Source organism: Protopterus annectens, chromosome 11.part0, assembly GCF_019279795.1.
Source record: "Protopterus annectens isolate FY-2018-M chromosome 11.part0, PAN1.0, whole genome shotgun sequence".
NCBI lineage: Eukaryota > Metazoa > Chordata > Ceratodontiformes > Protopteridae > Protopterus > Protopterus annectens.
This window is the reverse complement of record NC_056745.1, coordinates 1,142,052,207-1,142,065,877: the sequence shown is the minus strand read 5'-3', so window position 1 is coordinate 1,142,065,877 and position 13,671 is coordinate 1,142,052,207. Positions and strand designations below refer to the sequence as shown.

General features: G+C 35.8%; 1 protein-coding gene across 2 annotated transcripts in view; it reads right to left on the bottom strand.

Annotated features, from left to right (window-relative positions):
- The window catches only part of LAMB4 (laminin subunit beta 4), a 1,139,974-nt gene that overhangs the window by 323,260 nt on the left and 803,043 nt on the right, over nt 1-13,671 (bottom strand). For both annotated transcript variants that reach the window (XM_044088495.1, XM_044088496.1), the window contains exon 25: nt 2,580-2,676. In XM_044088495.1, coding sequence (XP_043944430.1) covers nt 2,580-2,676 — 97 coding nt within the window. The remainder of the gene's footprint in view (nt 1-2,579; nt 2,677-13,671) is intronic.

Below are 13,671 nucleotides of genomic sequence, written 5' to 3'. Positions count from 1 at the left end.
AAACTACCTACTTAGGTTCATAGGTAGGTAGGTTCATAGGTAGGTACGAGGCTATCGGCCCAAGGGCCTACGTAAGCCTAGCCAACAGGGTTCCATGGCTTACGCCACCCAAGAAAGTTATTTTCCTGTGCCACTGTTGAGCAGAGACACAGAAGTGATCCCCGGGATGTATTTCGCATTTCCCATCCACTCATCAAGATTTTTCTTGAAGAGTGCTAATGAAGAACTTTGCTTGGCAGAGATGGGTAGCTTGTTCCAGAGTATAGGAAGTCAATGGGACAGGAATATATCCTTCCAGCGTGCCCTGTTTATTGTTCTATGTAAAGTTATGCCATAAGCTTACTGTTTCTGACTATTAAAGCCAAAATACAATTTTCATAGTCCAAGAGTATCCTCCAACAGACAAAGCAGTAATCATTGTAACCCTTGCAACTTAAGTCCTTCCCACCCCCTGTTATATTACATTTAAACTTATAATAAACCAGTAAAACAGTCTGCTCCCTCTGGTATGGATCCGAAATGCTGACACTCGTATAACAATGTAAAAAACTCCTTTATTGAATGTTATTACATTTAAACTTGGCTTTCTCCCAAGACTGTAGCACTAGTTAAGATAAATAGCAGAGCAAACAACTTTTTCAAGAATGTTGCCAATAAATCAACAAACACTCTTCATCCCACATGCCATGAATTTAATGAAGAGAGTTCCTGACTCTGTGATGATTTAGAACATGAATAGCAATATATATGTCTGTGTGGATTCTTGAGGCTCCTCTCTCCACACAAAGGAAAGATGGAGCAGGTAGTCTCCCACTCCCACACAAAGCAGTCTACAAATTCTTCCTGTATAGCTATGAGAACAAAGTTGAACTTTTTCAGCAAATCATTTGTTTGAAAATGGAAAGGGGTATTTTAAAGGCATTACACTGCAATGTTTTGACAAGCAAGCTAGCAATTCTGATATAAATGTTTCCACTCTATTTCTAGCATCTCCAATGAGCAAACACCCTTATTAAAATTTTAAACACAGCATTTGCCACCTTTTCTCCTTCAGTAGAGGACAACACCTCCACCTAAGTGTACCTAGCAGGACACTCAACCAACACTATGATAAACCTCTCATCTATGGTGCTTGTCAATACACATAAAGGTCCCACAGTGTTCCTGGCTACCCTATGAATCATTTACCCAGTAACTGGCAATACAACCAAAACACATTTGGTTTTCTCTTCCCCGTGTCATTTTTGGCAGTGTTCATACAGCTTTTGTAATGCCTGCTAAAATAAATCTGGTATAAACCTCCAATTTATATACTTCATTTCCAAATAGCTCAATAAAGGAATGGGCTATGGCTGTAAATGGTAGGGCCTTAAGATTACCAGTTGCTGCAATACCTCTTACTCTAGCCCCTCAACAGGTGTCCACTCTGACAACAGCAATCACCTGCTCCAATGTACTGACTCTATCCAAAACAAATGCTTCAAACACCATGCACTAAATGACTCTTTATTATGACAAAGACAAAGATGCTTTTTCAATACTGCTTCAACAGGTATAATAAAAGCATACAGCCTACTTAATCCCCTTGCCTTTAAAATTGTTTTTAAAGAAATGCAGTTATTTAACCCAGCGTAAGCATATGCCTGTAATCCAGTTATATTTCAACACCTCATGCTTCCTCTTACATTTAAATTTCTTTTTTGGACATCTAAGAATTTAAAAACATGGTTAAAATTGTCTGTCTGTCTGTCTGTATGTCTGCCTTGCTAAGGTATTATTTCTATTTTACATTAATATGACTTCTGAGCATGAACACTGTGGAAATGAATAAAGGAGAGGGCCTTTTAGAAAATGACTAATCTAAAGCTCCACCTAAATAGTGCAGAGGGAAACTGGTTTGGGAATTCAAAGAGCTGGGCCAGCCAAGAGGATGGAAAGTGTAGCTTATGTCAAGGGAGGAACTGTGGTTTCTGCTGGCAGCTAGAGCATGTCTCAGTGGAGTCTGGGGTATGCTTTGCAATTGTTGGTAGCCTACCATTGCAGTGGTAGCATAGGGTACATGACTGAGGCAATGTAGGTTACGGTGATGCCTATGATGTCAAACTTGATCTACCCAGTTAAGGATTCCCTGCTCCTGCATTTCAAAAATTCTCTGCCCTTGCTGTGTATATGATGCCTGCTTCCCAAATCTTACCTGCTTAAGGGGGATTGCAGCCTTACAAGAATTACATTGCAAGGTCACTTTCTTCATGGAAAGGGAAATTTCACCTGAAGGATTACAGCAGGATTCTGCTAAATCCTTGCCAGGTAGATAAGGAAGAGAGGAGGGAGTTTGCCAGTCTTAGGGGCACTAGACTGAAAGGTCATTCTTCCCCTGGAGAGAAATGACCCATCTACATGTTCATAGCAAGATTGAGACTGACCCTTCCTCAATAATGAGTGAGGAGAGGACAGAACGGGCTAGTTGGGAATATTACTAGACATTAGTAACAAGTGCTAGGGGCAAAAAATGAATAATATAGAAAAGATTCCTCTGAAAAGGTATGAGGACATGATTAGACATTTTAGTGGATACTTACAATTACACTGCAGATGTGGGTTTCCATAGAAGCCATCTTGACATTCCTCACAAGTTTTTCCACCATAACCAACTTTACATGGGCACTGTCCAGTCAACTGTAAAAAAAAACAAAAAAAAAAAAAACAAATAGTATGAACATATTTGTCCAACAAAATGGTCTTTTTTCAGGATGTAATACCTATATGCATTTCTCATAACAGAACATTCCAGAAAGATTTCTATATGTGACCATTAAGAAGATAATAATATGATTTTTGAAGACTGGAAACAAATGAATCTTTATGTATTGTTAAAATAAGTTATTAATCTAACAATATCATATAGCAACCTGCTGTCCTCATCGGCTGGTCACTGCCTGTCTTTCTTTGTCATACTGCACTACAGCTCTATCACACTAATTAAACAAATAGGAATGCATCTTACATTGTAAACATTTATAGACTATAGGATAAAAATTAACCAAAGCCACAGTTTCTGTATCGGTGACAATAACTGGACATCAATCTAGAATATTAACATAGCTGTCAGTTTAACACTTTCTGATTACAAATGCTGGTGGAACTGGTAACTCTTTGCAGAAGATGGTAAACTAACAGCTTCACAATAAAAAATGACATCTGTTAGAACTAATCATTTAAGTAGCTAGCTTGTTTTAGCTTGTACATATTTGTTGTCTGATAATGTGTTTTATTTTCTGACATGGAAGAAATAATTTCCTGTTTCCTTTTTATTACTTATTATTTACTGAATTTTTCAAAAGGTTGTATAGCCCACAAAGCACATTCCATATTCAAAAAAGAAATATAAGTTCCTATAAAGAATGTAGTTTTGCTTATAAAGTTTATATGTGTTCATGTCACTGTAGAGGAAAATGCTTATTAGTACCACAAGAAATCCAAATATAGAACTATACCCCAAGATTAAATCAAACCTCAATCAACATTCCTTAACCTAAAATTTTACATTATGAAACTGTTAACATGGTGCATTCTAAAAGGGATAGTAAATACAGACAGCATTAATAAGGCATTGACAATTATCACATAATATATATCTATCTATCTATATGTGTATATATATATATATATATATATATATATATATATATATATATTTACACACTAGATTATTCCAAAAGTATACACCTTTGTTTACCATGACCATGAATGTCAGCATACATTTCCATGTTTTCAAACGTGAATTATTGAAGGACTTCCTTTAAGTTTAATTTAGCATTATCCTTTTTAACAAATGTTTTACTACAAGAAAACACTTATTCAAACTTAATACAATCAGAACATACTGCCTTTCAGAATTATTACAATCTTGTAAGCCATGAAGACAGTTGAATTAATTATACTCTTTCTCCATCACTTATTATTTTGTGCTTTTTGAAGTTATTTGTTGAATTACAATTTCAAAATGAAATGATTAAGATGCTGAATTATCCTTGCATATAAAATAGGAGGTGTTTTGCTGATAGACCTTAATTTGTAGGGGAAGGGTAGGTATAACAAAGTAACGGACATTGTAGGTGTATGAATTTGGGGTACAGAAGCATTTTATACACATTCTGCCAGATACTGTTCAATTCAGAAAGATGCACATCTTTTAAAAGTGCAATCTGGTAGTTGGATATGTCTCTTAGCATACCTCTCAACCTGGAAACATCAAAAATCTGGACAAGGCCCATGAAAAATGGGTACAAATCTGTATGCTGATTAACATATCATTTGCATACATAATTACATAACCCCACCCACTCCAATGGAATTGTGGGATACCAACTTTCAAACACAAACTGAAGAACAGACAACCAAAATATGGCACCAGAGACCCCTGCAGCCATTCCAATGTCCTATTACCTGGCTATTTTGCCCCATTTACCATAACCACTAATGTGTGCATACTGCTTTACTTCTACAATGATTATTTGGATTTTATTTTCACATTTTGCAGCACAACAATGCACAAACACTAACAGACATCTGCTAAACAAAGCAATATTGCCTCAACAATGAAAATAGACTTGGCATTAAAACTTCTCTGCCCTTGAAACTCACATCATTGAAACAGAATTGTAACCCACACCACATCCAAAGAAAATGCATCTGGCCAGTGGTGGATAAAGATTACCTTTGGGCTGTTTTCAAATCATTGGCCCCTTGCACACATACATGTGTTCTTTTTTTTGATACACCTTCCTGAGTTTATTAACTTATGGTCCTTGTATAATACAGCACACTTGTTAGATAGAGCACATTTTAAATTTATTGTTTGAACATTTTGCCAGTGGGCTGTACTGTAGGCAATGAAACAAAATGCATGAACCACTACTGACAAAACTGCCCAGTTCAGAACATTTCCATCATACAAGTCTACTTCCACACCCACACTATAAACAGAATGACAGTAGTGTAAGCCATAGCAGCTTCTTGTACTTATTTTCAATTTCAGTTTTTTTTTGGGGGGGACAAGAGGTCAAAAACCAGGGACACATTTTAAACATTAATGAAACCAAAAGGAGCAACTAGGCTGATGCAGAGTCACAAGTAGAAATGAAAGGCAAAATCCTCAGGTTAAAATCCAAATGAAAGGCAAAATCCTCAGGTTAAAATCCAACTTTAATTCCACTGCAGGTCAGATAAGCGCTTTCACTCATTCATTTGAGCTTCATCAGATCATGTAACAAAGACCTTCAAGTACATAGGCTACATTTATACAGTTAAAACATCTCCTATTGGCTGCTTCTTGTTACATATTCATGACTTAATCTAAGCTTAAAGATATATGCACATATAAACATAATGAGATGTATAAAATGAATATAAAAAACATATAAAAAACATATAAAAACTCTCCGTGAACACTCAAGATGCTCTAATAAATATGTATATATATATCAAAAGAAATCTATTTCAAGGGGTAAAAACATATATGTTCCATCATTTATTATAAAATCTACAAACATTCCTCCGTTTGTTTAACATAGGTTTAATGGAGGCTCTCTCATTGAGACCTAAACCCCTATCTGCTCTCAATCTAACTATCCACATACTCTCCTTACTCTCAGTATGATTCCTGATGTCACCTCCTCGTATACTGGGTTTAATATTCTCAAGAGCTCTAAATAGGAAATAATGTTCAGGACCTGCTTGGGCTACGTGCTTAGCTAAGGCATTGTGAGGTGAAGCCTTCCTAATGTGGTAAAGGTGTTCTCTTATCCTGTCTTTAAAACGAGGATTGGTTTTGCCAACATAAAATGCATCACATATTTGGCACACTGCCAAATAAACTATATGAGTAGTATCACAGGTAGCTACAGCACGTATGCTAAAGTTAGTGTGCATGTCAGGATGTTAAAAAATGGACTGGGGTCAAGAGAATTACAATAATTACAGCGTCCACATGGTTTTGTGTGTTCAAGAGGCATTGACCATTCATCCCTTTTTGAATAGCATAGCATTCTCCTTAAATTTAATTTGTTCCTATATAAAAAAGAGGGTTTAGTCCCCACAAGTTTACCGATGGTGTCATCAGTACAGAGAATAGGCCAGTGTTTCGTAATAATATTCTTGATTGCTGGACAATCAGTACTATATGGTAAAGAAACCCTTACATGAGTTGATCTATCATCTCTACCATTATCTGTTGTAACGGATCCACCAGTAATAACTGGTCCAAAATAAGGGGCTGCTCTGTTCAGTCTAAGTTTATTGACATGTAAGAGATTGGACTCAATCTCTTGTGAGCTATAGCCCCGTTCTTCTAGCCTTATCTTGAGGTCACTCACTTCATTTAGGAAGCCTTCTTCTGTGGCATTTAGCCTAGAGGTTCTCATCCCCTGGCCTCTAATGATATTCTTAAAAATATGCTGTGGGTGCATACTATCACGCTGTAATAGAGTATTAAAATAGCAAGGTTTCCTATAGACACCTGTATTAATCAAACCACATGCTAACTTTTCTATATACAAGTCAAGAAATTCTATTTTCTCTCTAGAATGATTCATACTGAAGGTTAAATAGCCAGTGAGGTTGTTCAATATAGTATGGAACACAAACAAATCATCAACACTGCCTCTCCATAAAACAAAAACGTCATCCACGAAACGTCTATAAAAGTTACATGTTGTTTAAACATTTCTAAATTAAAGAGACTCTCAAATTCCCAAAATGCCAAAAACATGTTTGCATAGCTGTTGGCACAAGGTGTGCCCATGGCTATGCCACCTCGCTGTTGGTAAAACTTGTTGTCATAGGTGAACAGATTGTTATTCAAAATGAGTTCAAGGAAATGTACAATGAGGTCTACTTTAACTGATGTATATTCGCTATGTAAAAGTAGATACTCAGTGATATAAATCAGGCCTATGTTATTTGGTAACACAGTAAACAAGGACTTGATGTCAAACGTTACAAAAATCAAGTTATCAACGTCACAAATGCCACCTAAGCAGTCATACAAATCTGTTAAAAACTGTTTGGAATCTTTCAGTACAACTTTGTTCTTATTTAATATCGGTCGCAAATGTTTCTCAACATAAACGACCAGACACTATGGGTCTCATTGGTGGGTTAATGGAGTCTTTGTGAATCTTAGGTAACCCATGTATTGTTGGTACAAGTGGATTCTTAACGAAGAGATAGTCAAACAATTCTTGATCCAAGATATCAGCTTTCAACATATCTAATAACATATTGTTTACGTGACTAATAGTGGCTTGCACTGTTTGTTCGTTAACTTGTAAATAGAAATCATTCGTTAACTTGTAAATAGAAATCATTTTAAACATTGCTTGTATAATTTTGGAAAGTTGCTAGAATAAAATGTTGTGTTACCACCATGCATTTCACTGGCAATTCTTGAATCCAGGACCCTATGCCTTACAGTAAGAGCAACATACCACTATGCCAAATCAGCAGTTTCCTGAAAAATAAGAAGACTGAAACTTAATGGGTATCATTTAGTGAATTCAGTTCTCACTTCTCACCATAGCTCTCAACCTCTTAGCACAAAAAACCTGGATATAACCAATAATGGGGATATAAAAATTCAGTTCTCACTTCTCACTCACCATAGCTCTCAACCTCTTAGCACAAAAAACCTGGACAAACAAAACCAATAATGGGGGAATACAAATTCTGTTCTTGCTTCTCACCATAGCTCTCAACTCTTAACACAAAAAATCTGGACAAAGCTCACACGTGGTGGTGGCTAGGAACTTGAGGCTCCTTTTACCCAGTACCAAAGGTACAGGGTTTGAGCCTGAATACCTCTAGTCACCAGGTGTATTAAAATATATGGGTGTGCTTTAATAATCTAAACTATGATTGGCCAATAGATTATTGCCAGATTTAAGACAATGCTTACAAGATATGACATACCTATACAACTAATCACAAATAAAAATGGTATACAGTTTGTATCTTGAGAGTTAAAGCAATTGGCTAAGAACTGGGCATGATGCATACTTCATCAAGTCTTCAATATCCACAGTCCAATCGAGCTGCTGAGAGAGTAGTACAAGCTGCTAGAAAGATTATTCATCTAACTGATCCTCCCAAAGCTCTTTTGTCTTACTGGGACACTCCAATGATTGTTACTGGAGTAATCAGTGCACAGCCATGGCTTGGAAAACAACTCAAGAATGATGAACCAATGTTGGAATTCAAGCTTAAATTAAAAAAAAAAATATTCATTTGAATCTGAAATGAGAAATTACCAAAAAGCAAATAGTTCTTGCCAACATTTTTATGGCAGGTGATATTCTATCAAACTCTGCCTGTCCATCAATCAAGTCAAGCAGTGCACCTAAAGCTTGAGGAGGAGAGAAAGTGCAATAGAGCTGATGCTTGCAGTACAAAAAAATGAAAGACTCACAATCCTACATGGTGAAAATGGATGCCAGATGTAACCGGAGACATATCCAGGCTGTATTGCGCGCGCACACACACACACACACACACACACACACACACACACACACACACACACACACACACACACACTCAGACACACACACACACACACACACACACACACACACACACACACACACACACACACACACACTCCTTACTTTCCGAGTCTTCATTCTTTCCTTGTTCCCTGTTTCGAACACCATTCCCACTCGCTCACATTTGCAAGTGCTGCCGATAATCCAAGCAACCTTACTTGCCGAGTCTTCATTCCTTCCTTGTTCCCCATTCTGAACATAAATCCTACACAAGACTGCCGTTCCCTCTCACTCACATTTGAAAGTGCTGCCGATAATCCAAACAGCCCAGGCCAGCCAGAAATGAGTTCCTTGAGCTCAGTTCTGACTGGCTGGTAGCTCTGATGGAGCTGACATCATCGCGCATGTGATGAAATCATCTCAAACAGTGTGAAACTTGAAAAATTAAAAAAAAAAAAAAAAAAAAAAAAATCTGAAATGAAGGGGTGCCACTCAGGAATCTTGGCACCCCTTCATTTGGACCCAAAACTCGATAAAAACTGACTAATTTGGTATGGTTGGGAGGTATGCTCTTAGTGGTATTCAGAAGTTGATTACTGTGGTATATAAAAAAGGAAAGAAAATTTTCTTCTTGGGATCAGACAAAATTAAAATGTTCCCTATTGAATGGGAAGAGAACTTTAGTTTTGCCACCATTATTAGGTTTATAAAGGATAAGCAGAGTAGTGATGACCCAGTTTGTTTGACATGATACATTGATTATCTTCTTCTTTCGGTTTTTCTCGGTTAGGGATCAGCACAGTGGAACAATGGTCCACATAATGATTGGCAGTGAAGTTTTACAGTGTTAAGCTGCCAGCCCAGCACCCAACCTTCCACAGAAGGCACATACATACATTCACACCTAGGGTCAATTTAGAGTGTCCAATAGACTTACAGCATATCTTTGGGATGTGGGAGAAAACTGGAGCACCAAGAGGAAACCTCCATAACCACAATGAGGACATGCAGACTCTACACAGAAGACATCCCAGCCAAGAATTGAACTGGAGAACCTATTGCTGTGAGGAGGCAATGCTAACCATTGCACCACCAAGGTTGCCCCATGATACATTGATTAGCAATAAACTCAAATAAATGCACTTACACTAGAAAGTTAGAAATCCTAAAGATTGTGAACCAGTAGTGATGTTTTGATTATTGAATAATGATTGCCATAATAAAAACTTTCTGAATACATCAAGAGTTTTCAACGAAGATCTAAAATTTATAATTTAAAATATGTTGGAAGAACTGAAAATTAATTCCATTTGTTGTCTAGAAATGGTATAAATTACAAACATATATTCTTCTCTATAAGTTGAATTTAAGAAGCAGAGATCTATAATGACATTGATTGGATGGTGAAAACAGTAACCTGGTATGGGCTGTAACTTCTTTATTCTTGATGTCAAAAGAAATCAATATTTGGAATGTTCATACCTGTCTTATATTTTGTGTCCAAGCGCTTATTTAAACTGACTCTGGGTGTATCCATCCAAATGTAGATGTCATCTTATTTAGTTACTTGAAAATTTCCTTGGGCATATTGGAGACTATGTTATTATAGAAATAAAATATTCTGAGCAAAATGATCACAGTTATCAATGAAACATTTGTAAGAAGACTACATTTAATTCTGTCCCATCTGTCAACATTTACTTTATTTTCTAGATATTTGACTGTCACTGATCTGAACAAATGAAATTATGTCAGGCTTATACTTAGGCCCGAGATATTTTAATTGTTAAAGTGAAGTGATAATGTTTGATGAGAGGTTGTAACTGCTACATGTATCTATGATAGTAAATGGGAATAAAGATGATTTATCTATATTAAGTTGATAATTAGATTTTGCAGTATTCTTCAACAATTTTAATAAGTCTGCATATCAGCTCTCTGGGATTGCTACACTAATATATCATTTATATAATAAGTTACTGTTACTTTCATTTTATGATTTTGTGAAAAAAAGTGTTCCAATGAGAGGATAAATGGATAAGGTGACAAGAGGCAACCTTGGTTATATCCGGTTAAAATTCATATCGGATTGATAAAGTTTCAATTTATTGCAAAGCAATTTGAGGCAAAGTCATATAAAACATTTTTCTTTTTAATATAATTTTCAGGAAATGCAAATTTATGACATACTGCATAAAGAAAGCGTATATGTACAAGTTCAAATGATTTACCAGTACCTAATGCAAATAGTTCCATCAGTGTGTTTGGATTATAATTATGATACAGAATTATTTCAAGCATTATGCTATTATCTTGGGACTATCTTTTCAATATAAAGACATATTGAACTTTAGAAATTGTAAGATACACAACTATTTAAATGGCTAGTTAGAATCCATAAATAATTTTAAGTTGAGACTGTAATGTTTAAATTATTGAATACCAATTGTCATAGTAAAATCTCTATGAGTACTGGAGTAATCTTCCCAGTGATTTGTATTGCTGTTAACTCCACGCCATTACATTCCAGCTAAATAAGTCTTTAATCCTGAAATTATGCTGTACAGGCCTGGAATGCTCTGTTTAATGGGATTTGCATTGACCAGTATTCAGCAGTGTAAGTTGTGGTTCTTGCCACCATTATATTTCAAGTTGCATTCTGTACCTTCTTCCCATTTTGTAACTACCAACCAAATACCGGCACTCAGACATTTGACTTGCATATATTTTTTTCATTGAGAGGGTTAACTTGCTTTATTCATAGAACTTTTAATTGCTAATTGTTTATTGTCAACTGTTCATTGGTTAATTAGTTTTTATTCAGCAATTAAAGTTTTAGTAAGTAGAGTATATATATATGTGAAAGTTCAGGTTATGTTTGTATTTCTGATGAAGTCTACCTGACGCAAGCGTTGATTAAAAAGTTTTTACACTAATATTCTTATAAATTCATTCTCTGCTGCTTCAGTGTTTTCTTCCATTTTGTAACTACCTATAATAGCTCTTGTGGTTTATCTCACAGCTTAACACAGGTGTAAAATATAGGTCTGCACCTCATTAGCACAGTCTTACTGTTTTCTGAATCACATTTTATCTGTTTCACTTTTTCTTTTAGTTGATTTCTGGTCCAGTACTATTTCCAAGCAGTACTGCACGTGCACAGACTGACTCCTCTTACTGTAGCAGTATGGCTTCCTGTTTTCTTCTGCCATTGATTTTAATTCTAGCCAAAATAACACATTTCTGTTATAGTCCTGATTTATATTTCCCTGCATTTATTATATACCTGCTAATTGCACTATAAAACTTTATTTTTGACCCATCCTTTATTGTCCCCTATGTATCATTCTCTCCCTCCACTTAAATGAGGAAGCTTGTATTTCTTAGTAAACATCATTTTAAAATGTTTTGCAAGTACTTGACAATCTGAGTGACTATACCATTTTATTTTATAACTGTCTGCTATTGCAAACAGTATTTTACCAGACTATTGCATTCTTTTTTTTTAATTTTGAAAATAGCTACGTTATGTGGATTTACATATAATTGGTACAAATGTTATGATTATGGACAATGTCATATTACACAGAATGAGATATCATTAACATAAGAGTTTTCATACTCTTTTGAACTATTATCATCTATAGTTGATGGTACATGATGGACTGCCATTTTTCTGAAGTGCAAATTCATATGTACAGTCTCTAGAATATCTGTACTTTATTCCGTTCTACATTTAGGCAGGGTGCCACTCAGTCTGACGAGCAAACTTTTACTGGTAATGGCTTCTGATACCTGAACTGAACAGAAATGGAATTCTGGCCTCCAAAATAATTTTAAATTTTGATCACAACTGACAGAGGCATGTAAAGTTGTTGTTACTGCCACAGTATACTAAACAGAGGGAACAATGTTGTATGCTTTCTTGCTTGCATAAACCTTATTTAGCTGTTCTCGCCCCCTCCCATTTTGTAAATGCGTTCTATAGCATCACCTGGTTTCTTTCACTAATTAATAGAGCTGAAAGAAGGAGGTCTTCATCTTAGCAACAGCATGTTACTGTTTCCTTAATTTCATGTTAGCTGCTTTACATTTTTTACTTGCTTACAACATTGATTTCAGGCATAACTATGCATCTGCAGACTAACTGACTCAGTCTAATGTGAGATGAATGTTTTCCTTTCACTCCAACCCCCAATTCCCCAGCCTCACTGTCTTTATACTATCATGACCATGTCCTTATACACCAAACAATTGCCTCCTTATTAAACAATGAAGTGTCCCTGCATACTATACTACTACTAATGCACTCTGGAGACCCCCTAAACACTAGGGCTACCAAAACCATCACCCATCTTAGTTCCATCTCTTCTGTAACAACAAATACTATAGTCTGTCATCATCATCTACAATTAAGAGGAGCTCAAAACCTCCAAGCTGCTCTTTGCGGTTTCAGTCTGCAAATAAATATAGTACTTGTGCTTATAGTCAAGTACACTTTCAAGTAATAGGAGCCCAAAACAATTAAAATTAACAAAAGCTCAAATTATCTAGGTACTTTACTCATATATAGTCTACAAATGCACTAGATAATGTTTTATATTCCTGCTTATAATTATTTATGCTCACAAAAAAGAATACAAACCCAGCTAGTCACATTTGCATTGAGATTTCAAACTTCACCTTCCTTATTGCATTTAAACATCTATTCTACTATCCTTGGTGTTTTTTATAAGACACTATTATTCCACCAGTTACAGAACAAGGTCTTGGCTAAGTTGAAATCTAAAAAATACCCCTAGTGTCTAATACTAGAATATTCCACTTCAGACAATACTTTTACCACCCATAAAACATTTCTTACTGATCACTGTCTTTCTTATTCTCCACTCACCAATTCCATACATATCCTCCCATTCATCTGTTTCGCACTCTAATTTTCACATGGCCCTCTCTATACCCTCTGCCACAATCTTGTTTGCTATTTCACCTATAAGCACATTTCCAGATACAACTAAAATAAATAATAGTGTATTATTTTTCACCTCTGGAACAGCTATGGCACAAAATGACACAGAATAGCCCTTCACAAAATATTCAGCACTGTAATGAATCAAATCCCAAACTTCAT